At 41.3% G+C, this 22,216-nt stretch overlaps 1 protein-coding gene across 5 annotated transcripts in view; it reads left to right on the top strand.

Annotated features, from left to right (window-relative positions):
- DIS3L2 (DIS3 like 3'-5' exoribonuclease 2) overlaps positions 1-22,216 on the top strand; it is a 201,042-nt gene that overhangs the window by 18,843 nt on the left and 159,983 nt on the right. For 4 of the 5 annotated variants that reach the window (XM_061348746.1, XM_061348749.1, XM_061348745.1 and 1 more), the window contains 4 exons: positions 1,172-1,330; positions 1,632-1,774; positions 7,522-7,575; positions 12,138-12,239. In XM_061348746.1, the coding sequence (XP_061204730.1) occupies positions 1,172-1,330; positions 1,632-1,774; positions 7,522-7,575; positions 12,138-12,239 (458 nt within the window). The remainder of the gene's footprint in view (positions 1-1,171; positions 1,331-1,631; positions 1,775-7,521; positions 7,576-12,137; positions 12,240-22,216) is intronic. The other variant, XM_061348748.1, reaches the window with a different exon arrangement.

Genomic DNA, 22,216 nt, shown 5'->3' with positions numbered 1-22,216 from the left:
AGGAGTGCTCTCAATCCATTTTCCACCCAGCCTGTATTTGTGCTTGGGATTGCCCAGCCCAGGTGCAGGACCTCTCATTTGGCCTTGTTGGACTTCATGAGATTCACATGGACCCACCTCTCCAGCTTGTCAAGGTCCTTCTGGATGGCATCCTTTCCCTCCAGTGTGTCAACCACACCACACCCACACAGCTTTTTCTCTTGTTGTACCAAGTTTTTAAAGATCTCTGCTTCTATACAGCTTTTTAAAGACTTTTTTCCCCTCACTACTTCTGTTTGATTCTGTGGAACACTTGTGATTGTGTTTGTGAAGGATACCATATGTAAAAAACTTGCCTTGTAACTTGGATAGCCCCATCGCGAATAAGTTGGCATTACACATTTTCTGACTTGCAGGTACAAGCTTGGACCCAGGGAGTGTAGCCAGGAGGGGCTGGAAGGCAAAGCAGTGATGACATGTTCAGTATCCAGGTGGAGGGCCAAGAGGGCAGCTGCACAGTGCTGGGTTGCATTCCAATGTGCTGATCCGTGGAACAGCGTTGGCATATGCTTTGGAAGCTGCTGCTTGCTCTCCTGGCTGTAGGGAAGGGGCTGGGGTGATGGCAGTAAAGGAAGGGGTGAGTCTTTGCAGAATATTTTTGTCTGATTGTGGCCTATTCTGAGCAGGAGAGACATTTGGAGCCTTGGCATGTCTTTGTGGTGTCTTTGTGTACTGCGCTGCCTCCAGTAGCGCAACAGTTAATTACTCCAGAGTGGATTGTTAAGAATGTTTTCTTCCTCTTGATTCCTGAACTAGTTAATTAAGTTGTAGGGAAGTTATATATTCTCACTACTTGGGGGCTTAATGGGGTGGAGGCTTTGGAAACAGTTTAACAATTTCACATTTTATGTGCTCTAATGAATTTCCCAGGATTTTGGAAAGGTTGTATCCAACTTTAGTACCATAATTTCCAGAGTTTTATTTATTCTGAAATAAGTTAGCAGTGGATTAAGAGGCACAAAAAGCCAACAGATTACAAATGAACTAATGAAGACGTTTCTTTTGGGTAAAGAGCATGACTCACAGTTGTGACTTGCATTTATGTACTGCCGACCGTGAGTTTCACTAGGACCAAGCTGTCAATGGGTTCCTGTTCCATCCCCTTCTATTTCAAACCTGTATTTGATTTCAGGTGCAGAAAAGAGAGGGTATTCAAGGACCAGAAACAACTCTGAATCTGCAAGAACTCCCCAGAACTTCGATAGGAAGAGGCAACTCTCTGAATCGCAGACAGAAACAATGAACAATTCAGACAGCAGAATAAATCCTAGACAACTGGGAACTCCCAGAGGTATTAAAGCAGAGTGTGTACAGGCTTCAGGAATAAGCTGCCCTGAAGCGTGTGCTCGGCACTATTAAAAGATGGGCTGGGATGAATGCTCTTAACTCTAAAATGAGCTGTAAAAGACTGTTGATTATTTGTAAAATATGATTATTCCAGGCTTTTTGGTGCTCTGAAGTTGGGTGCCAGTATTGCTACGTAAACTGTTCTCAGAAGCTTAACTTTGAATACAAAGCCTCTGTACAGCTACTCTTAAGATACATAGATGAGTTTGATGGGCAAGATAACACTTACAAATTTTTGTTTGCAGGAGGAACCTATGCTGCTGTCCCAACTTCAGGTGATAGAAAGAATCTAAATAAGCCCGCCCGAGGGAGGAAGAAGAGTGTATTTGAAACCTACATGTCAAAAGAAGATGTATCAGCAGGACTGAAAAGGGGAGAGCTAATTCAGGTGCCTGGAACATAAAATGTTCATTTCTTGTGATAAGTCTGAAAATCACAGACAGTTGTTGGAAATCAGTGTCAGTTGTTTGCATGACAGGGAACTCATGTACCACTTGTAGATGCTAGAGGAAGATTATTTTTATTTTTTTTTTCCTTTTTCAGAAGGTCCTAGAAGTGAAACAAAATTTTTACATTAAGCTGAAGTGTAGTTTTTTTTTTTGATTGCACTGTTTTTACAGTTCTTTAAAGTTTCTGATGCACACTCATGATGAATTTCAGAGTTCTGGTTGAATGGTCTGCCAGTCATTGTTGTGGAGACACTTGCTTTTGCAAATGATGCCCACAAACAAACACAGGAGGTAGTGGCAGCCTCTGTTTTTTTCAGTGTAAGTAAAAAATAAATGCCCTTAGCAAGAGACTTCTTGCTGAAATTCCTCATAAAGATGTTAATTAGTCCTCAGCAATGAGGTGCAGAGAACTCTGCTTCCCTCCTCTTCTTTTTTCAGTCTATCAACTCTTCCCAGAAGTCTCCCTCCCAGAAAAAAAAGAGGGAGAGTGATGGTGCAGGTAATGCTCTGGTCCCTGGAGTCCCAGTACTCTGGTGCTTACTAGGACATTGCAATAACTAAACTATGATGTAACTTCTTAAAACTGGTATCAAATGGCCAGGCAAAGGTACATACCCTTGATTTGCTTTGCACCCCACTAAGGCCATAGGCTGATGCAGCCACTGATGACAGTGTATGGTTTACTGAAGTAAGGCACAGATAGTAGATGGAACTGAAGAGCCCACCAAGATACAGAAAATCATTTGCATGTGTGCGTGCCGTTCTTTGCCTTAAAAGTCTAGCAATAAGCATGTTCTCATTTTACAGATTCTAAAGATCAAAGATTGGACTCTGTGCTTCTATTTGGAGCAGCAAAACTGCAGCCATAATTAGGCAGCAATTGTTCTCTGAATGTCTAGTAAATTGTGGGATAGGGTCTGCCATATGTGCGGGTAGCTGCATCTCGGAAAGGGTTTTGCATAGAGGCAGGCGGGGCTGAGGTTCACTGAGGAGCAGGAGAAGAGCTAGAACCACTGTTGTGGTACAGTCCTCAACATGGCATAGTGTTCTTCAGGACACAGCTGGTGTCCCAGTGAAATCAGACTCTTCGGGGAAAAAAGGCACAGTGAGGTCATGACAGACACTCATGCTGGCGTATAGTTTACCCAAACGCATCCTCGTGCATTATGTTGTAATGCCAGTGAGATATGATATTTTCATCAATACACTGAAGTTGCAAATGGCATCACTTCACTTTTTGTCTGATTTCTTGTTATAATTGCATAGTGGTTCTTGTATAATAATACAGTGGTGTAATTTCCAGAGGTGTGATGAAGATTCCACATGTAAGATTGCCTGATTCTGTCCTGAAGACCAATCTGATGAGCTCTTAATTTTCAGAAAAATTACTATGTGTCATATCCCTGCTGATGATCAGAGTGGTCCACTGGGCTACTCAGACCTTAGACCAGTGCCTTTTTAAAGACTGTCATAGACATCCACAGTTAGGAAGCAAATGGTGAGGGAAGAAATGGGAGCTTCAAGCTATGACTTCTCCCCATGGCTGCAGTGGCATATAGCAGCAACTTAAGCTTCTGATTTAAACTTCAGGAGTGCTTTTGGCCATGCAGCCTGATAGCATTAAGTGCAGTATGTGTAGACTGCCTGTGAGGTCGGGTGCAGCTGCAGATGAGGCACATCAGACTATGACTGCTACCTGACAATCCGATTGAAATGCTAAGTCCCAGGGGACCTGTGATTGCATGCTCTCTGGCAAAAGAATCCTTAATTCTTGTAAATACGTACCATCTACATCAAGTTGTGTGTTGCATAACTGGGAGAGTCATACTCTGCCATACATATTTCTGAAGCTGTATCTATTTTCTTTTCATCCACTTCCACATCTCAGGAACAGTTGAGGCTGTAAAAGCTGGGTATAATCACTTTGGGCTGAGTGTCAGATCATGAGAATCCTGGCTCAGCATCTTTCATCTTCAGCTCATTCATCCTTATGAGCTCATCAAGACCATTCATAATTGCAGTCTCAGCCAGCATAGGTGAGATCCTGATAGCAACTTCAGTGAACAGACAAATACTCAGTGCTGTTCTGTGCAACAGCAAGAGACATAGTGAACAAATACCTGTTGTTTTAATACCCAAAAGCAAGGCATTGGTCTGGCATGGTAAAGTGCAAAAATGCTCTACAAGAACCTATGGAAGAGGAAGACAAACCTGTTGGTCTGAATCTGGTGATCCTGAGCAAAGTTGAGTGCTAGTGAGACAGCAGCATGACCCTGAGCAGGGACTGTCCCATGGAGCATCCTGAAAACAGTGAATCTGCATATATTTGTGTGAGAACTTGAGAGATTTCGTGGAGGGAAAAGACCCTACCATGAACCCTGAGGATGTTGCAGGACACTGGCAATGCAGCTCTCAGCTAAATGCTCTTGAAAGCCCAACCTTTGGAAAAACTACTGGCAGATGTAGAGATCACTCAGATAAAACATGAGTGCCATGAAGATTAAGTAGTTCTAGGTCAGGAAGAACAACAGTCTTATCTTTATGGGTGCTGATGTCTGTCAGTAATAACAGTCTTAATAGCTTCTGGTACTGTATCTGACATAACTCAGCTTTTGATAAGTAACACGGAGAATTGTGCCCTGTGGGATTCCTGAATTCATTTAATTATGTGATGTGTGTGGAAGTGTCCTTCTGAAACAAAGGGGATCTGAGATTTAAGTGCTTAAGAGTGCTTAGACTTCCAACTTCCCTGTCTGTAAAACTGCAGTGAGCAAACACCAAGCATTATCCTGTTGGATGGAGTCACATTGGACGGTCTGAAGGCAAACAAGATTGAATAACTTTTGCATAGCTACAGAAGTGTTGGCTACACACAACAGATTTAGTCAGGTTATGTAGTAAGGACCATTGACCCAAAGGACCATAATCATCCTGAGAAGCACCAGCCAGAAACTCATGTCTGCTCCACGCCTCCAGTGTCTCACAGACCCTCCCTGCAGGGCTGCTGGGGTCAGGCGGAGCAAGAGTGAGCAGCTTACAGAGGTGCAGAGCCTGCTCTGCTGTTAAGAGGGTGTTTTTCCTTGTAAAGCTGCTCTTTTGTGGGTGTGAAGGCTGGGGCTTCCCTCATTTTCCTGGATTGTTTTGTTAAAGGTGTCCTTGGTAGCAAGCAGATTTTTGAACCCTGGCCCTTTTTGTTGTTTTGTACATACCAAAAAATCTAGTCAAATGTGTTGTGATAGCTGTTACACACTAGTGCTTGGTTTGAGATGCTTGGAGTTTAGTCTGAGTATTGCCTGCCCTGGTTCTAGCAGAGCAACTTGAGAAATCATGACCCTTTTTTATCTTGCTGTGGAAGCTCAATAAGGTTAGAAACTGTTTTGCAAGTATGTGGGAAGCTGACTTGAGTCATCAGAAAATGTTTTAGAAACCTTCCTGCAAACCTTTCTCTTCCCTTTCAAAACAAAAGCCCTACTGACATAAAACCACTGATAAATATAGCAGCTATTATTTGCAGGCTATTGTAAAATAATACAATATCAATGTGACATCATGAGACTCTGCAGCCAGATCCTCACCCCCTAATACACATATGAGAACAGTTGTTCATTGCAGATGGGGTGAGTGACTGGTTCCAGATATGATATCACAGCGTGAAATGTACAACATCGTAAATAGGATTTTCATAGGCACAGATAATAGGGCCCATCTGCTTTCTAAGATATTTTTTGGGAGTTCCTTGCTTAAAGGAAAGCACAGAAGTATTTTAATGCTACTTGACATAAGAATTCTAATCTGATCATAATTAGGTAGTGCATATAAAATGTAGAGAAACTAACTTCATAGTAAACATGGTAACACTTTGCTCCTCTGTGTATTTGCTGGAGCTGGGCTTCCATGTGTGTGTAGCCACTCTGGCGCCTTCTGGGCTATGGACACAAAACCTGATTTTTCATGCACATAATGGATATTTGCACCTGGCTGATTGACAGCTGCCCCAAACTATTTGAGGGAATTCTGCAGAGTAACACAGGATATCCACTCATGTGCTTTGAAATGGTGGGTAGATGCTGGTATGGGAGTTGTTTGACTTGCTGTCAAGCAGGACAACCATCCCTTTTCAGTTTTTAGTTTCCATAGGATCTTCCTTTACTAACAGCATATTGTTTTTGATGGCTGATTCTGGGAAATAAGAGGAAAAGGAAGACCACTGAAATTCTTCCATCAATGGGTACCAGTGTTAATCGAGGTTGATGACAGCGAGTTAGCTCTCACTTGGCCTAAGCATAAAATATCCCCAGGGTTGCTCCCAGTGGGTTATCTTTGCTTTTGTGCTGTTGTCCTGAGTTGTGCCTGCCATGTAGCTGGTTAATGCTAGTTACGTAAGGCATGAAATAAGACATCACAGCAAAGTATTCAAATAGTGCCTAAAGAATATACAATATATGGTGCTGGTATTTCCAAACTTAAGCAAATAAAAACAATGAAAAACCTTCATAAATCTGCAAATTTCTAGAGGCAGCAAAACTTTCACATGTAATCAGCTTTATTTTCCTATCATCTTGAGTGCTTCCCAGAATACATAAAAAAATTAAATGCTGCAGTAAATTTTTAAGGAAGCAATTCCTGTGAGAGGTTCCTATGATTGCTTAACACAGAAGTACAAACAGATGGAATCTGTTCATACAACACATTGGCCAACATTATTTCAAATACACAAGTGGAGAAAGTTGTGAAGCTTCAGCCCAAAACAGAAGCCTGTCTGAAGGCAGATACCTAGTTGTATTTCCGTAAGAATCCAGTGCTGTCAGTTACAGCTACAGTCCAGCTACAATCCAGCTACAGTCACGTGGATCACAATTCCCAGGACCTTCTTGGGATGGGGGTGGCACTGGTGTGTAGCCTGTGAGTCCTTGGTTGGCTCTTCTTTTCTCTTGGATGGACCTGAGCACAAGCTGCAAAGCTGGTTGGTTTACTTTGGAGGGGTGATATGAATTTGTGGCAGGTGACTTGAGCATTGAGTTGGCAGATAACAAAGCAGAAATAGACCGTGGAGTTTCAAATGTATTTAAGATAGTTTAACTTTAAACATGTTTAAACAGAATTTAATCCTATAGACTTTAAATGTTTGGTTTTGGAAAAGCCTTTTGATTCTTCTTTGGAAATGTTCTTTATCTCAGAATTACTGCTACTGTCTGTTTGCAGGAACAGCCTAAGCAGCCAGAGCCCCATAATGCTGATAGCAGCTGCCATGCAAGCTCACCAGGCCAGCTTTTCCTCTTTCCTTCTGTCCTCCAAAATAAGCAAAACCACCATTCTGCTTTTCCAAAACAGAGAAAAACCGAGTGTTTCTCTTTTCTGTTTAATAAAGTTGGTGGATGCTCAGCAGAAAATGTATGAAGAGAGCAGGAGGGCTGGATCCTCAGTTCACCCAGTAGCAGCTAGTGATTCAACATCTCTTCAATGACAGACTGCAGTAGATCAGCTTAAGCCTATCACAAAACTGCCTTTTGGCTTGAAATTACTCGGATGCTGAGTTGTCAAGTCTTGAGATGTATAATGGAAATTTAGATGTATCTCTCATGTTTCACAGTAGATATATTACTCACAGCTCTCTAATTTAAGTGATGTTATATAAAATTAATAAGATTCAGGCATAATCTTTCTCCTTCTTCTCTTTTTTTTTAAGGGACCCTTGAGAATAAATCCTAAGAAGTACCATGAAGCCTTCATTCCATCTCCAGTAAGTGTAATTTTATAATGCTTTAAAGTTCATAAGGGAAGGTGCATTAGGATAAGAGTTATGCTGTGCACAAGAGGTCACTTAGAGGTGAATGAGTTGGAGTAAATGAACGTGATCCGGATTTTCTTTTAAATCAGATATTCCCAAACAAATCCAGCTTTTTCATACCTCACAGAACTACTTACTTAGCTTATGCTGAAATTTGGGATTCTGCTGGGTTCCATAGAAGCCAGCTGAAGTCAGGTTTGAGGACCACCAGATAGTGTAATTGGAAACCCTTGGTTTATAGCTGCAGAGGTTTTATAGATTTTCCACTGATTTAGGTTAATCTTCCCTAAACAAATATGCTCTCTATTTTCAACCTGCTGCATGAGCTAATTTGAAAAGTCATTCCAGAAATAATATACATGATTCCTTTTCATGTGCCCGCTTTTGCGCAGATTCTATCTCTGTTGGCTTGTGATACACTTCTGTCACAAGGAATGGGCTTGTACCTCTTCTTTCCTTATTTTCACAGAAAAGAAGGGCTCTTGCATTTTCAGGGACTTTCAGTAGGGAAGGTGATCTCACAGCTGGCACAGCCAGGGCTTTTTATCTGGAACTGACTTGGTCAAAATGTTGCCATCAGCAAGAGAGAGTTTGGTACTGAAATGTTTTGCTGGTGTCAGGGAGAGAAAGCAGAACTTGCCCTCAGACAGTGAAACGCTGACTCTGTTGTTCCTGCCACTGACAGTTCTATTGTTTTGGGGCTTCAATTGAAAGGCTTGAAATTTATGGCATTGTCATTTCACGTTGTTGATTTAGGATGATGTTTCGGAGCACAGTTAGAGAAGGCTGGCATTACAGGAGCGAAGGAAAGTGGGGGATGCACAAAGTAGGTTAACTAGAGAAAGAAGTACCAAGCAGCTCTCTGGAATATTAGGAGACCAGCACTGTGTGTGAAAGGAACTTTGATCCTTCCTTCACAGGTGTCCTTGCAAGTGTGTAAGTGTAAGCTGTTAAACATATTATCTGAAATTACAAAATGCAAGGTTAGATGAGAAATACAGCTACTCACATGAGTTGACTTGGATGTGAAACTTTACCTCTAATCACATTTAGTATCCACCTGTTGCCTTCTACAATCAGTTGCTGTCTATTCTGCATGCAGGAACACACACGTTAAGAAGGGTAAAGTGAGGCTATTATCTCAGCTATCTTTCTATTTTTCTGCCCTTTCTGGAGCAGAATGCCAGAACCAGCTTTGTTTCTGATAACAAGCAGAGTCAACACCTGGATGAGGATGACTGTGGCTGGTGTGGACATAGTCCTCACTTTAAGACATGTTTTAGGAAGCTTATCCTTTGTATAACATTATTTGGCATAATGGAGGATTCTCAGCCTGTCATGTTCTGCAGGATTTCCCATCTTTGCCAGATGCTGCAAGAGCTGCAGCTGTGAAAAATCACCCTTTCTTTCCTGCTGTTGACTAGGGCACTGTACCCATTTCTCTTCAGTTCTGACTTGGCTATAGCTTTATGGGGTTCAAATGCAACAGCTGTTCACCTTCTAACATCAGAAATCCCAGAGTGTTTGTTGCTGCACATGTGCTCTTTCTGCTTGTCTCATTGTTGCATGAAGAGTTTGAGGGGATGGCCCAGGGCCTTTCTGTTGAGAGCTACCCAGAGAATAGATCCAAGCATTTAAATCTCTGCCACACATCTTGTGTCTTCTCTGCACACAGTAGTGTGATTTGAAATCACGGCATTGTTAATGTGAATAATGACAGTGCTGAGCACAAGTGATGGAGTGACTGTGGTGATGCTGTGCTTGTGAAAGACACTTCCAGAGCAGATGAAAGCATTGCAGATCTCCCTCTTGTCAGAGAGGAGTAGAGAGCACTGCCAGTGATACATAGATGTGGCCATGGAGCAGTAAGAGCCTGGTACTCCCTGGAGAGGGCTGCAGAAGTCTTGAAGCCTTTGTGGCCAATACAGTATATGCACCCCAGGGGCAGCTGAGACTTTCAAGTGATTGTGCTGTGTTGTGATTCACTGCCATTTTAATTGTATTAGTAATCTAATGATCCTGATGACTGGAAAAAGGGAAATATAACCCCCATTTTCAAGAAGGGGAAAATGGATGACCTGGGGAATTACAGACCAGTCAGTCTCACCTCTGTGCCTGGCAAAAGCTTGGAACATATTCTTCTGGAAAGCATGTTAAGGCACATGAAAAACAACAAGGTGCTTGGTGACAGCCAGCATGGCTTCACCAAGGGGAAATCCTGACTGACCAATTTGGTGGCCTTCTATGATGGGGCTATGGAACTGATGGACACGAGCAAAGCAGTTGACATCATCTACCTGGACTTGTGCAAAGCGTTCGACAGTGTCACACATGACATCCTTGTCCCTAAATTGGAGAGACATCAATTTGATAGGTGGACCACTCGGTGGATAAAGAACTGGCTGGATGGCTGCACACAAAGAGTTGTGGTCAGTGGCTCAATGTCCAGCTGGAGACCAGTTACGAGTGGTGTCCCTCAGGGATCCGTGTTGGGACCGGTCTTGTTTAACATCTTTGTCGTTGACATGGACAGTGGGATTGAGTGCGCCCTCAGCAAGTTTGCCAGTGACACCAAGCTGTGGTTTGGTTGATATGCTGGAGGGAAGGAATGCCATCCAGAGGGACCTTGACGTGCATATGTATGTATGTATAAGGATGTACTGTTTGGGATGAGAATGATTGGCTGCAATTCAAGATAAGACTTATTCAAAGAGTATGGAGATGCAGGTTTAACTAGGTGGTATTGACTCATCAGGCATCTTTATGGGGGAAGGGCTCTGCCTTGCATTTTCTTGGGCACACAAGGGAAGGAAAAAAGTGAACAATTGATCATGAATGCCAGCCTGTCTCCTGCAGCACAGAGTAGCTACAGATACAGACACACAAAAAAAAACCAACCCCAAAACTCAAACAGGCATTTTTCTTAAAAAGTGACTTTGAACTTTTCTTTTATGTGTGTGGTGGATTTAAGTAAAGAGCTGGGGCGGAAGGGAGAGGGTGGGGAGAAATGAGGAATAAGATCATGTGTAAAAAAAAAAAATCTGGCTTTTTTAAGAGAACAATTTCCAATTTGAATTATGTTGGTCCAAGAGGCTTTGCAATTTTTCTGCATCTTGTCATGGGAGGCAGCTTTCACACAGCTGTTGAGCTGCTGCTGCTTTTCTTTCTAAGAGTAATTTGGGCTCTTGGAGGACAGCCGTAGTTTCGCATCATGGCAAGGTTCTGCCGTTTTATTGTTTTGGTATCTAAGCAGAGTAAGATATTTGTGTGATGCTAGGGTTGCATGTTTTCAGGTTATAAAAGAAGTTTTTCTTGGAGACTGAGCATATTGATAGTTCTGGTTGGATTTACTCAAGCGTATGAGACTCAGGAGTGTGTATTTGAGAAGTGACTAAAGTTGTGATGAAGATTTTAATTCTTGTGAGGTTGGTTTTTTCCTTGAAAGACAATGAAGTACTAATCCAAATAAACTCTTTTTTTAACTCAAAACTATTCAAAGATAGCTCTTTCTAGAAAAACCTATGCTGACTGTTCATTTCAATACTAAATAAATTGACACATTTATGTCACTATAAACATACACGTGGAACTTTTCATATACTGAATTATGGGGAAACAGCAATGAAAGCAGCAAGAGCACTTTCAATAATTAGCCAACAGAAAGGACAAAACTGGCAATCCTTTAAAAACTGAAAACTTTGTGTTGGCATCTTCGGGAAACTTCATCTTTATTCACCCCATGAAGAAAACCTTCCAAACTAAATCTAGATTAGCTGAATGCCAAACATATCTGGAGTGCGTACAATTACTAGAGGCTCTTATGCAAGGATGTTAACCAGGAGTATTGGGAGAAGGTGTCCTAACATGTCTGTTACAGTAAAAGATCTTCTGGCTTTCAGTTGGCATCTGTAGTCATCATGTTTGGGGAATCTCTTATAGGATTACTTGTGCCAAATGTAGAATATATTGTGTTAACTCATTTAAAAGAAAAAGAGACTGCATCCTCAGCCACTCTCCAGGCCACCCTCACAGACTGACCTGCTGATCCCAGAGCTGCATGTCCCTGCTTTCCCATCTCAAAGCAGCAGACAGGTCTGCATGTTGGGCACTTTGTGGATGCTCTTGTAAACATGTTCTTAATAATGGCTTTGAGTGCTTGAGTTGGGAATTTAATGTGTGAAGAGCTGTGACTACAGAAAACCCTCTACCCATTCCCAAGAATAACTGTAGAAGAACTGAGCAGAGCTTGCAGACTATACATCTTGAGGGCTTGGCTTTGTCTTAAATAAATAGTGTGGAACTACTGTACTGGCACATGCGTACAAATGAGCTTGTTTGCTGAAAGACTGCATGTTGAAAGGCATATGGTGAATCCATTTAATTTCAATGCACAACTGCAGGATGTTTGTCTCACCAGTGTGTGTGTCTTATTTGATGATAGTATTTTAAATCTCATAACAACTGTATTTTAATATGTTTTGGTCTGGCATTTATTTTTCTTCCTCTTTGACTAGGATGGGACTCGCGATATCTTTATTGATGGAGTGGTTGCTCGCAACAGAGCCCTGAACAGTGACATTGTGGTGGTGAAACTGCTTCCCAAGGAGCAATGGAAGGTCAGTTCAGTATATTCTTCTGTAATTTGGCAGAAAGAGCTTATTACTGTTTTCTTCACTAAGCTTAGGACCTGAGACAGTGAACAGAGAATTTCCTACAAATCAGATTAGTTTGCGGATTATAGTGCTGTAGATTAAAACACTTTATCCATTATAAAGTTTGGAAGAAGTGATACCTAAAGAGTTGAAACCTTACTCTTTGCATATAATGGCCTTTTTTATTACTGTATGGAGAAGTCTTAACAACAAGGCTGGTTCAAAGCATGCTTGTCAGAAGTGACTTTTATCATCTGTTATTTAGCTGTCTTCCTGCTGTGGCATTGGGCAGTTCTGTGTAGATGTTTGCAGTTGCTCATCTATTGACAAGTGCTGTTCACAAAGCTTTAGTAATGATTAACTCAGATTTGTGGTTCCTCAGCTCATGGAAAGCTCCAAATTTTGTGGTAACACTCTTCTTCACATGAATGAAGAATATGTGAAATGACTGGAACAATGCAAATGAGGGACAATCCAATGTTCATTTTCACAGCTGAAAATTTCACTAAGACCATTCTTTTTTTCCCTTCAGTGATCAAATTCAGAGTCCTTTCAAACATGTGGATAATTGTTTTCCAGACATGGTTTTTGAACTCTTCTTGAGAATCTAAAGACTATTGTATATCTTTTGGACAGAAGTAATAGTGAGGGTGATTCCAGTAGGGTAGGGACTTTTTACTTGTTACAGCTACCTTCTCTGTCTGCCTTTGAAGTTACATGTTTTTTTAGGCTTGCAAATGCAAGGTCTTCAGTCTGGTCATTTGCTGAACCTTCTGCCTTCTCTGTTTAAATATAATAGTAATTGAAATAATGGTTTGGAACATATTAGGACTTGTCTCTTCCTTTTAAGTATGCATAAAATGAGTAAATCACCTAAGTATTCATTGACACATGTAAATGCAAAACTACCTTATGCAAAAGGCAATCATAAGTGAGATATAAGATATTGCAGATATATCCATATACAAATACAGGGAAGAGGTTTGCTGTTACCTGTGTAACCTCTGAAAGCCAGTTTTGAGGGTCAAAGCGAAATTTCTTTGATAGCTATTCAAAAGTCCAAATCAGAGTTCACTAAATCAGTGATGATTACTATATGTTTGGATCACCAAATCCATATATATAAATTCTCTTTTGTTTTAGACTGTTTCATAGAGTTGGAAAAATGGAGTAGTTTGGGTGCTTGGATCCTTTGCCAGGACCTGCCAGCACAAGGACTTCTTTGTAGGCTTGATAGAGGCTGCCTGAGCTGGAAGCTTTGTCTGCAGTTTTCCATTTATATCTGGCTGTAAATAAAGATAACGCCTCTCTCTCTTGTATCCTCATACCTTCATGTCTTCAACAGTAATGTTCTTTTATGAATATAAGAGGAAGGGTTCAGATATTTTTCATGTCCTGGGAAAATGCTAGAATAAACAGAACTGGTGAGGAAGTGGTGCCCAACTGCAAGGAAGCAATTCAGAAGACTTCAGTGTTCTGGAGTATGATTATGATTCTTCCCTGGTAAATTTAACCCTGCCAAATGAATTAGCTGGAACATGCCAGTTATGTTTTCCAGCCCCCCAGGTGCTGCCCTATGTAGTCTCATCTTTTGTTTCTTGCCATCAGCAACTCAATCAGCAATGACACCCCTTTTCCCCGGCTCCCTGAATCTCTTGCTATGTGCTCATATTTGTATTAGTTCTTTGGGAAAGGTGCCACTAAGTTGCACTGAAAGATACTGCATTCTGCCAGGTAATTCATACTGATTAATGATAAACTGTCGCAACCTATTTTAGGTTTTTCCATTTGTTTAGTCTCATGCTGCTGTAAAGCTGCCACATAGGTGTCTCAAGGATTTTCTTCCTATTGGGCCTTTGGAATAAGATGAACAGCTTCAATTATTAAAATGTAAATTAGATGGATGGTATAACTGATGCTGTCAGAGGAGACTTTACAGGCTCTGTAGATATTGACTTGTTAGGATTGAGATGTGCCTGCTGGCCGTTTTTATGGTTCCCTATTCCTGACCTGTTAGTTTGTGCTCCACTGAGAAATGAACTGTTTGGGTTTTTTTTTTATTTTGGTGGTAAACCAGAGTTTTGCACGAGGTAAGGCTGCTGTTACATCAGCATGGTGGGTCTGTGCTTTCTGAGTTGCCAGCAGTCTGAATGGCCTCTGGATGCTCTGGGGAAGACCTTCCTGTTGCTAGTGAAGGCGATTTCTGCTGTAGATCACTTTGTACAAAGTCACAGTGTAGTGGTGCATCCCAGTAGTGGCAGGTCTTAGCTGGAACCTAGGTTCAATTTAAGTGTGTAAATGGGAGGAAGGGGGAAAACCTGTGACAAGTGAAACTATGGATTTTGGATAGGAAAATCTGTGTGTTTGCTTGAGTTGAGGAAGTTAGGAACTGCCTTGTACCAAATGAGTCAGTCTCTGTGAGTCAAGTGCCTGTGAGAATAAAGCACTGTCTGACAGCAGTTTCTCCAGGGATATACTGTGTTCTGCTGAGCTTGTAATGGTGATACCTTACAGGTATAAACGCCACAGTGAAATGTAAGGGGATGGTGAAATATTCTAACTGCATGGTTCTACTTTATGTAATACATTCTTGAGAGGGACAGCGAGATTTTCTTCCTCCAGCTGTCCACTTCCTGGCTCAGTGGTGGGAAATTTATCAGCCTTGAATTTCTCAACAGCATGTCCTTCCCTGAATGTGCATCACGTGCTTTAATGAGCTGCCCTCATCCTCACTGTGTTTACTCTGTCTGGTCTTACAGCTCCTGTTCATAGATCCTCTGGGAGAGCTGCTTGCTGTTTAGTGATGATCAATTTGTCAGTTCATAGTTCTGTGCTTACTATTGGTTCTGTTTAAGAGCCAGAAATTTCATTGTGGCCCCACCAGCTTGAGGGAGAGACATTTTGTCCCCAGAATCTGTTATGTTGCGCTCCTGAAGAAGGTGGCTGGCTGCTTCCTGCCAGGGTTGAGTGGCGTACGTTGCAGTGACTGTATTTGGAAGCTGTATTTCAGAAGTTCCTCTCCTGTCCTCTTGTGTTACATCTTGGGAATATTGAGGTGCTATGGTAACTTTCAAATATTTAGCTTTTGCAAAGTAAGGTATTTGACTTAGAATGTTTTTCCAGGTACTTAACCTACTCTCAGCAAATGAAGTCAGAGTATTGCAGTTAGCTAGACTGTCCCATTCTTACTTCAAACTTAGTTCAAATGGTGAAGGACTTCCATGAATCCGTGCCTTTATCTTCTGGAAGAACACCATGATAAAAGATATCCAGTGACAGAGGATTTACCTCAGTCCTTGTCACTTCTTCTGATAAAGAAGAAAAATGGTATTTTATTTCTTGACTGATTTTCACTATTTTAACTTCCACTTGTGGGTTCTTGTTATATTTTACGGAGCTGCGCTTACATCAATTTCCGGAGCTTCAGTTGTACAGTGGCATAATTACTGAAAGGAAAAAAATGGTGATATGATGATTGCAGCAATACTTCTCAGGCTCATGAAGGAGGGAAGCAGCATGTCAGTTTAAAGGTTAAACCTAACTCATCTTTCCTCACAGCCTCTTTTTGCTCTTTTACTGTCTGCTTAATTGCCAGACAGAATTCGTTTAATTTTAGATATCTGTTTTGGTTTTTCTTGCAAGATGTAATTTCTTTGGTGGAAGAAAATAGCATAGTAAGTAATTTGATATCACTTGGGGCTTGGATTCCTGGCCCAATCTCTGGTGCTTTTAGAGTAGTAGTTTATAATGTGGAATGTTTTTCATGACAACCGTCTCACGCATTGCATGCTATGGCTGAAATTTTAGAGTCTTAGTCTGAAAATAGTACCCAAACAAGGACTTTTAACTGCTCAAAACTGCCTGAAGAGAATTTTGGGGTCCAACCCCCAGTTGCTGGCTACAGTATGCAGGAGAGATCTCCAGTTCTGTGTCTGCTTGCAGCAGTGGTATATAAAAATGATAATAACATATACTATATATGTACATAAAATAATGTACATAAAATGATGACTGATTAACCTGCCAGTTCCTTAGAAATCTGTGCCTGCAAGTGCCATCTTTTGTTGTTGTTCCATGAATCATTTCCTCTTCAGCTTGAAGTGTTCCTTTGCACTATTTTCAGTTCTTTTGATGTTGTCAGGAGGTCTCCAAGGCCAAGGATGTAGAACTGTTCATTTATGTACAGTGTGTGTTGCTGGATAATAGGAATAATGGATCCAGCATTTTAGTCATGAAATGTCCAAAAGTGATGGAAATAGTGAGCCTTTATAGCTTATGAAAACGTGTTCTGTTCAACACTGAGGTGTCAGACACAATACTGTACAGCAGGAGATTTTGGAGTTGCCTCTTCTAAAAGCCATACATCAGAGATAAATATTTAAGCACTTTCTGTACAGAATATATAAACTACAATTGACTTTTCCCAGCTTTGACTGCTGTTAGCAGAATTGCAAATAAATGCAAAGAGGGAATAATTAATTTCAACCAGGCATCACAAATATCACCACGTATATTTTAAACAGAGTTACATATCCTGGCAAGTCACTGCTTCCAGCTGTTGGTGAAAACCTATGAACCGTTAGTTATCCAGAGGGGATGCTAGCTTTGGATTTGCCCTGGTGAATAATGATTCATTTCAACTAAATTCGTCTGAGTCAGTTTCTTCTCAAAATCTTCCAGCTAATGTAAGGATAACAGCAGCTCAGGAGGAGATGGGGTTCTTAGAGGGTTATCACAGCAGTACTGTTTGAGTCTAACAATCAAGAGTGTTGTTTGGAAACATTACATTCATAATAATAAAAAAAATGTTCTGGAGAAGTCATTATTGAAATAGTAAGTGTTCTGGCATGCTAAAAGCATTCAAGTGTAATTCATGATATCCAGGAGTAAAGCGGGAAGCCTAAGAAGCCAGCTGGGAAGATGTCCAGAAAAGCAGAGCTCTAGCAAATCTGAAAGGTTGATGGATGCTGTAAGGAGGAAGGGTAGTTGGGTTTTCTAATGTTTTTTGTAGACTTTACAGTGAGGGCTGTAAGTTGATGGTCACACATGCGCATGCCATACCTCTCCCCACCTTGGCAAATCCCCAAACCGCAATTTGGTGGAATCTGGAGAAGCTTCATTATTACATGGTTACTTCCTGATTGTGCCGTTTTCTGAATGGCCACATATTGTTCCACACTGCTAGTCCTGATGGACCTTTGCTGTTTACTGCCATGGCTCTTTCCAGGCTTTGCTTAGCTCCAAACCAGATGAGTATGGAATAGCAATAGAGTAGATTGGTAGCAAAAAAGCTGAGAAAATAGGAAGTGTTGCTTACCAAGGCATATGTGGCATTAAATTTGCTCCTCTTGCAGATGGTGTTTTCAGATTTTGTTAATCAAATATCACTTGAAATATACCAACCAATGTCTTAACACGGTGAATTTTAATGACAAGACCTGTCACTCTTTTTAGGGTATATAATGATAAAATTACTATAATGATCTATAATGAACTATGTGAGATTACTATAATGAACTACGTGAGATTGCCATGACCTCATGCTGTGTTCAGCCCTTGCCTCCTCCTCAATGTGTAAAACAAGGAGGCAGAAATACCAGCTTTTGGATGTTGCAAACAGGCTTACCTTCCTGAGAAGGACCTTTCCTGTCAATACCTGCCTCGGTCTCCTTGATGGGGAAGCCAGAACCAGGATCCCAGATAATAAAATCACAAGAAAGGTACAGAGTTTCTGAACAATCCAATAACCTTTTTATTCTTCCTCCTGTGCTGAATAAAAGTGATATTAAAAGGCAAATTGTTTAGTTAAGAAGGAAGGCAAACTTCTTTTTATTGACTGCCTGCATCTTGGCCTACCAGTGCAGAATTACATTGCAGATGTGGTTTGGCTGCATGGATGCAGAAAAAGATATAAGCATTGCCCCTAGGTGAACAGTCAAGCATTAAATAACTGTCTCATATATAGTCAGTTGTTGTATCCCCAGTGGAATAATGGCAGATAAGCCCTTGTAATGAGGGTGACTTCAGGCTGTGTGTGATACCGCTAAATTTCAGTGTGTTTTGCCAGAACAGCTTCATTTTGGATGGAAGGAAGTGCTGGTGAGGACATCTGATCTTACTTTAGAATAGGAGTCAAGCCAACATTCAATACCTGATCCCTGTTCCTGATCACTTTTTTTTTCCTTGGTCACATGAATATAATCTAGAACAGTGTGTTGTTTCCTTTAACAACTAACTTTTCTTCAAGTGATTGCTTTAAATGCTGTTCTTCCAAGTCTTCTATAAATATGGACATATCACAGTAGATCACTCTTAATCCAATCTCTTACATAATCACTATTGTTTTGGACTCTCCTTAGTTCTTGGTTTCTGTGGAATTAGTGTTTCTTAGAACTGTTTGGTGTTTGCCAGTTTGGAGACTTATTTGGTGATATCATACGAGTATTTGGAGCCCACACCTTATAAGAGAGTGTCAGGGTACCTGTTGTTGCGATGGGATTAGTTTTTGGAATGTCATGCACATTAAAGTCACATAACTCTATATTTGCTTTCTTGAGAGACTGTCCAGATTTTCACTAGTCTGGGGTTTTTTTGCTCTTTTTTCAGACCCACGTGATTAGAAATAAGTTGAAATAAAGTGCACTGATAATAAGTCTCATCTGGCCTAAAATTTGTGCAGCTAATATTATGCTTGCTTTTTTTTTTTTTAAGGACATTGTACCCCTGATTTGGCTTGTTAGGTGGAGAAACAAAGAGCCACTATGACACTAAAGTACTGTTAATCTTTAAACTTGCTAAGTGAGATGGTTTTGGATCATATCCTAAGTTCTGAAGAAAAGGAAGAGTGCTACGTATCTATTTGCATGTTTGTTCTTGTTACTGGCTGGTAGAGAAACAATAACTGGCTGCAGTATTTACATGTGGTCAAAGCTACTAAGGTTGGCTCATTAACGCTCTTCCTTTATTTCCCTCACTCATGTTTATTTTTCTTAAAGCCATAAATCAGAGGGAAAATGAATCTAAAATAGAGATGGTTTATGTAAATGAAGAATTGCAGCAGCTGGAGGAGTGACAGGGACTTTTCAACAACAGGTTCTTTGGGGCAAGTTTTGGGACCTCATTTATAACCACATGGCTCTTGAAGATAAGGGAGATCCTCCTCATCAGGGGTAGGACGCCTCAATTTTGTGGATGTCACAAGGTAACTTTTAATTACCTAAGATAAAGGTGTCTGAAGTGTAATAGCTAGGTTTTGAATCAGCATGCCACTAGCTTCAAAGGGCTGGGATGATAGTACTTTCTCCCACTGTTCCTGTCTCTTTCCCTAGATGAGGCAAATTATAGCTGGGTTGAGGAGATCTCCTGGCCTCCCACTCTCTCCTGTCCTGGCTTTGTGGCATTATTTACCCTGAGGGGATTCTCTTCTTGTCAGATTTCTGAAGGTTATGTCCTAACTGCTAGGCATGTCACAAGAACTAGGAATGAGTCTATTCTTGGTGCACTATCACGCAGTGAGAGCTGGCCAGCGATTTATATACATCAATAGCAGTTTTCTTAACACTGCTAACATAGGAAGTCTTACTTCTTACTTGCTTGCTACATGTTATTTTCCTTGACCCAATTAACATACAAATCAATGCCCTGGAATATGCAACTGTGGTAGCATCTTTTTCTCCAACGTCTTCAAGAAGTGCAAATGATGCTTTTGATCATGTTTCTTGTGTAAGAAGTATCACTTAAAACACTGAAAGTCAAAATATAATTCTTCATGATTATTGTTCCCACAAATTCCTCACTGCTTCAGTAGTTGTGTACTAATTTCTCTGTGCTCACTGATAAGACAACTGGTGTGGGTTTTTGAAGGTCCCAGATTCTGTCTGTACTTCCCAGTTTTTGTCCCAGCCTTAACTACCTGGAGGCTTTTTAAACAGTGTTGGTAACAATGGGAGGAAAATACTGCAGGACAGAGTGCTGATCTAGTAACTACCAAAAAAGGCAGCCACATCTGTATGTTTCCTTGCTTTCCAATTGTTTCTGTTGGTTTATTTTTGTTTTCTGTGTTCTATATCAGCCAATAATGGGTTTCATGAAAGTAGGTCTGTCTGTACAAGTTTTGTTTTTGTTTTTAGTTGGGGTTTTTTTAGGTTTCCAGTGTACTGACGATTCATCCATCTTCTGCTGTATCACCTCCGGGGGTTGAAGTGTTGTTTTTTTTTTTAGCTTTGTCTAAATTATTTTGAAACAGAGAGCAGTGCCGAGGCACATATTTTTAATTGAGCAGCTTTGCAAGTGTGAAAACGAAGACTTGCATGATCTAATTAGCACTTGTGTATTTTATTTGCAAAAAGTGACTGGTGAAGAGTTCCCCAGACATCAGTCTCTGTTCTGTCTGAAAAAATCCTACATAAAGGTGTATACTCTTCTTAGTTCCTGTTGGTGCTTGAAAGTTCTGACTGTAATGTTTTTGCTAATTAACTAGCTGCCAGGACATCCCTCTGTTCTTGTTCTCCTTGCTTTTTTGCTGCTGTTTGTTGACATCACAGAATCCTTAGGGTTAGAAGGGACCTCTGGATATCATCTAGCCCAGCCCCCCTGCCAAGGCAGGGCTGCCTAGAGCAGGTTACACAGGAATGCATCCAGGTGGGTTTTGAATGCCTACAGAGAGGGAGACTCCAGAACCTCCCTGGGCAGCCTGTTCCAGTGCTCTGCCACCCTCAATGTAAAGAAGTTCTTCCTCATGTGGAGAAAATCAGTCTTGGCTACTTCTGTCTGTAAACTCTATAGAAATTGGCATCTCTTCCTGTGGTGTCTTGGAATCCCACATGGCATTGTGTTTTCCAGTTTCATACTGCCTGGGGAAAGTCCCAGGGAACTGTGTGAAATGGGAGGGTTATCTCAGCAGTTTCACTTTATTCCTGACCTAATGACTGTTCAGAGGGGTGGGGAGTTCTGGTAAAGGCCTTAAGTAGAGTAGCTAAGTACCTAAACTTACCTCTAAGCTGTATTTGATTTCCCCAGTAAATTTCCTGTAGGGTTTTACCATGCATTTTGATGTCAGATTGCCTGATTTTTTTACTTTCTGTGCAGATCAGGTCGCAGCTGTAGCCCCTTGTAGAAACTACAGCTGCTTTGATGGTCTGGCTTAGGTTTGGACCCATAGCTCTTCTCCCTTTGGTGCAAGGATGAGAGCTTGTTGGGTAACAAGCATCCTCTCTAAAGGGCCCCACCCACAGCAGATCTGGGCAGAGCCTAGCTGACAGTGTGATGCTATGAGACCCATGCCCTGCCCCATTGCCTTGGGAACACCTCGTTGCCTGTTTCAGTGCAGTCTCTTTCTAACCAAGTCCTGTTCCCTGACCTTTAGACTCATGCTCTTGGCAAAGCAGTCTGGCAACTGTGGAGCTTTCCAAATGCCTTTCCATTAAGCCATTGCTTCACAGTTGTCCCTTAAATTATAATGGGCTTGCTGGTGTTAGAGAGGCAGCGTATGACCCCCCTGTTCATTTTTTTCTATATCTTCATATTAGAGCACTATCCAGAGGAAACGAGCAGCGGTCATTTCCAGTGACTGTGCCCAGGTGTATCACCTGGCTGGGAGGAGAGTTGCTGCCTCCTGTACTGAAGCGCTGTGCAGCATCACCACTATTGGTGCCCCTGGGTGAGACTAAATGGCTCATCTGGCCCTAGTTTGTTTATCTAGCTGAGCAGGGGGTCTACTGCCATGTTTGAGTGCTGTGTTGGGAAGCCATCTGGTGCTTGAGCTTGCCTTTTCTGGTCTGTGTTGTGCCATGTAGATGTACCCAAGGTTAATGGATGACCATTAGTTTAATCTGAATTAGTTCAGTAGCTATGCTTCACGCATAGCCCGAGCAGCGTTCTGACAGCATGACCTAACTTTATCTACCCTTACTGGGTTTATTCCCATATTCCCAAAGCTTTCT

This window comes from Neopsephotus bourkii, unplaced genomic scaffold, assembly GCF_033783945.1.
Source record: "Neopsephotus bourkii isolate Nb327-2 ecotype Australia unplaced genomic scaffold, CSIRO-AGI_Nbou_v1 NB_369, whole genome shotgun sequence".
NCBI lineage: Eukaryota > Metazoa > Chordata > Aves > Psittaciformes > Psittacidae > Neopsephotus > Neopsephotus bourkii.
The sequence above is the reverse complement of the archived record's forward strand: the minus strand, read 5'-3'. Positions and strand labels throughout refer to the sequence as shown.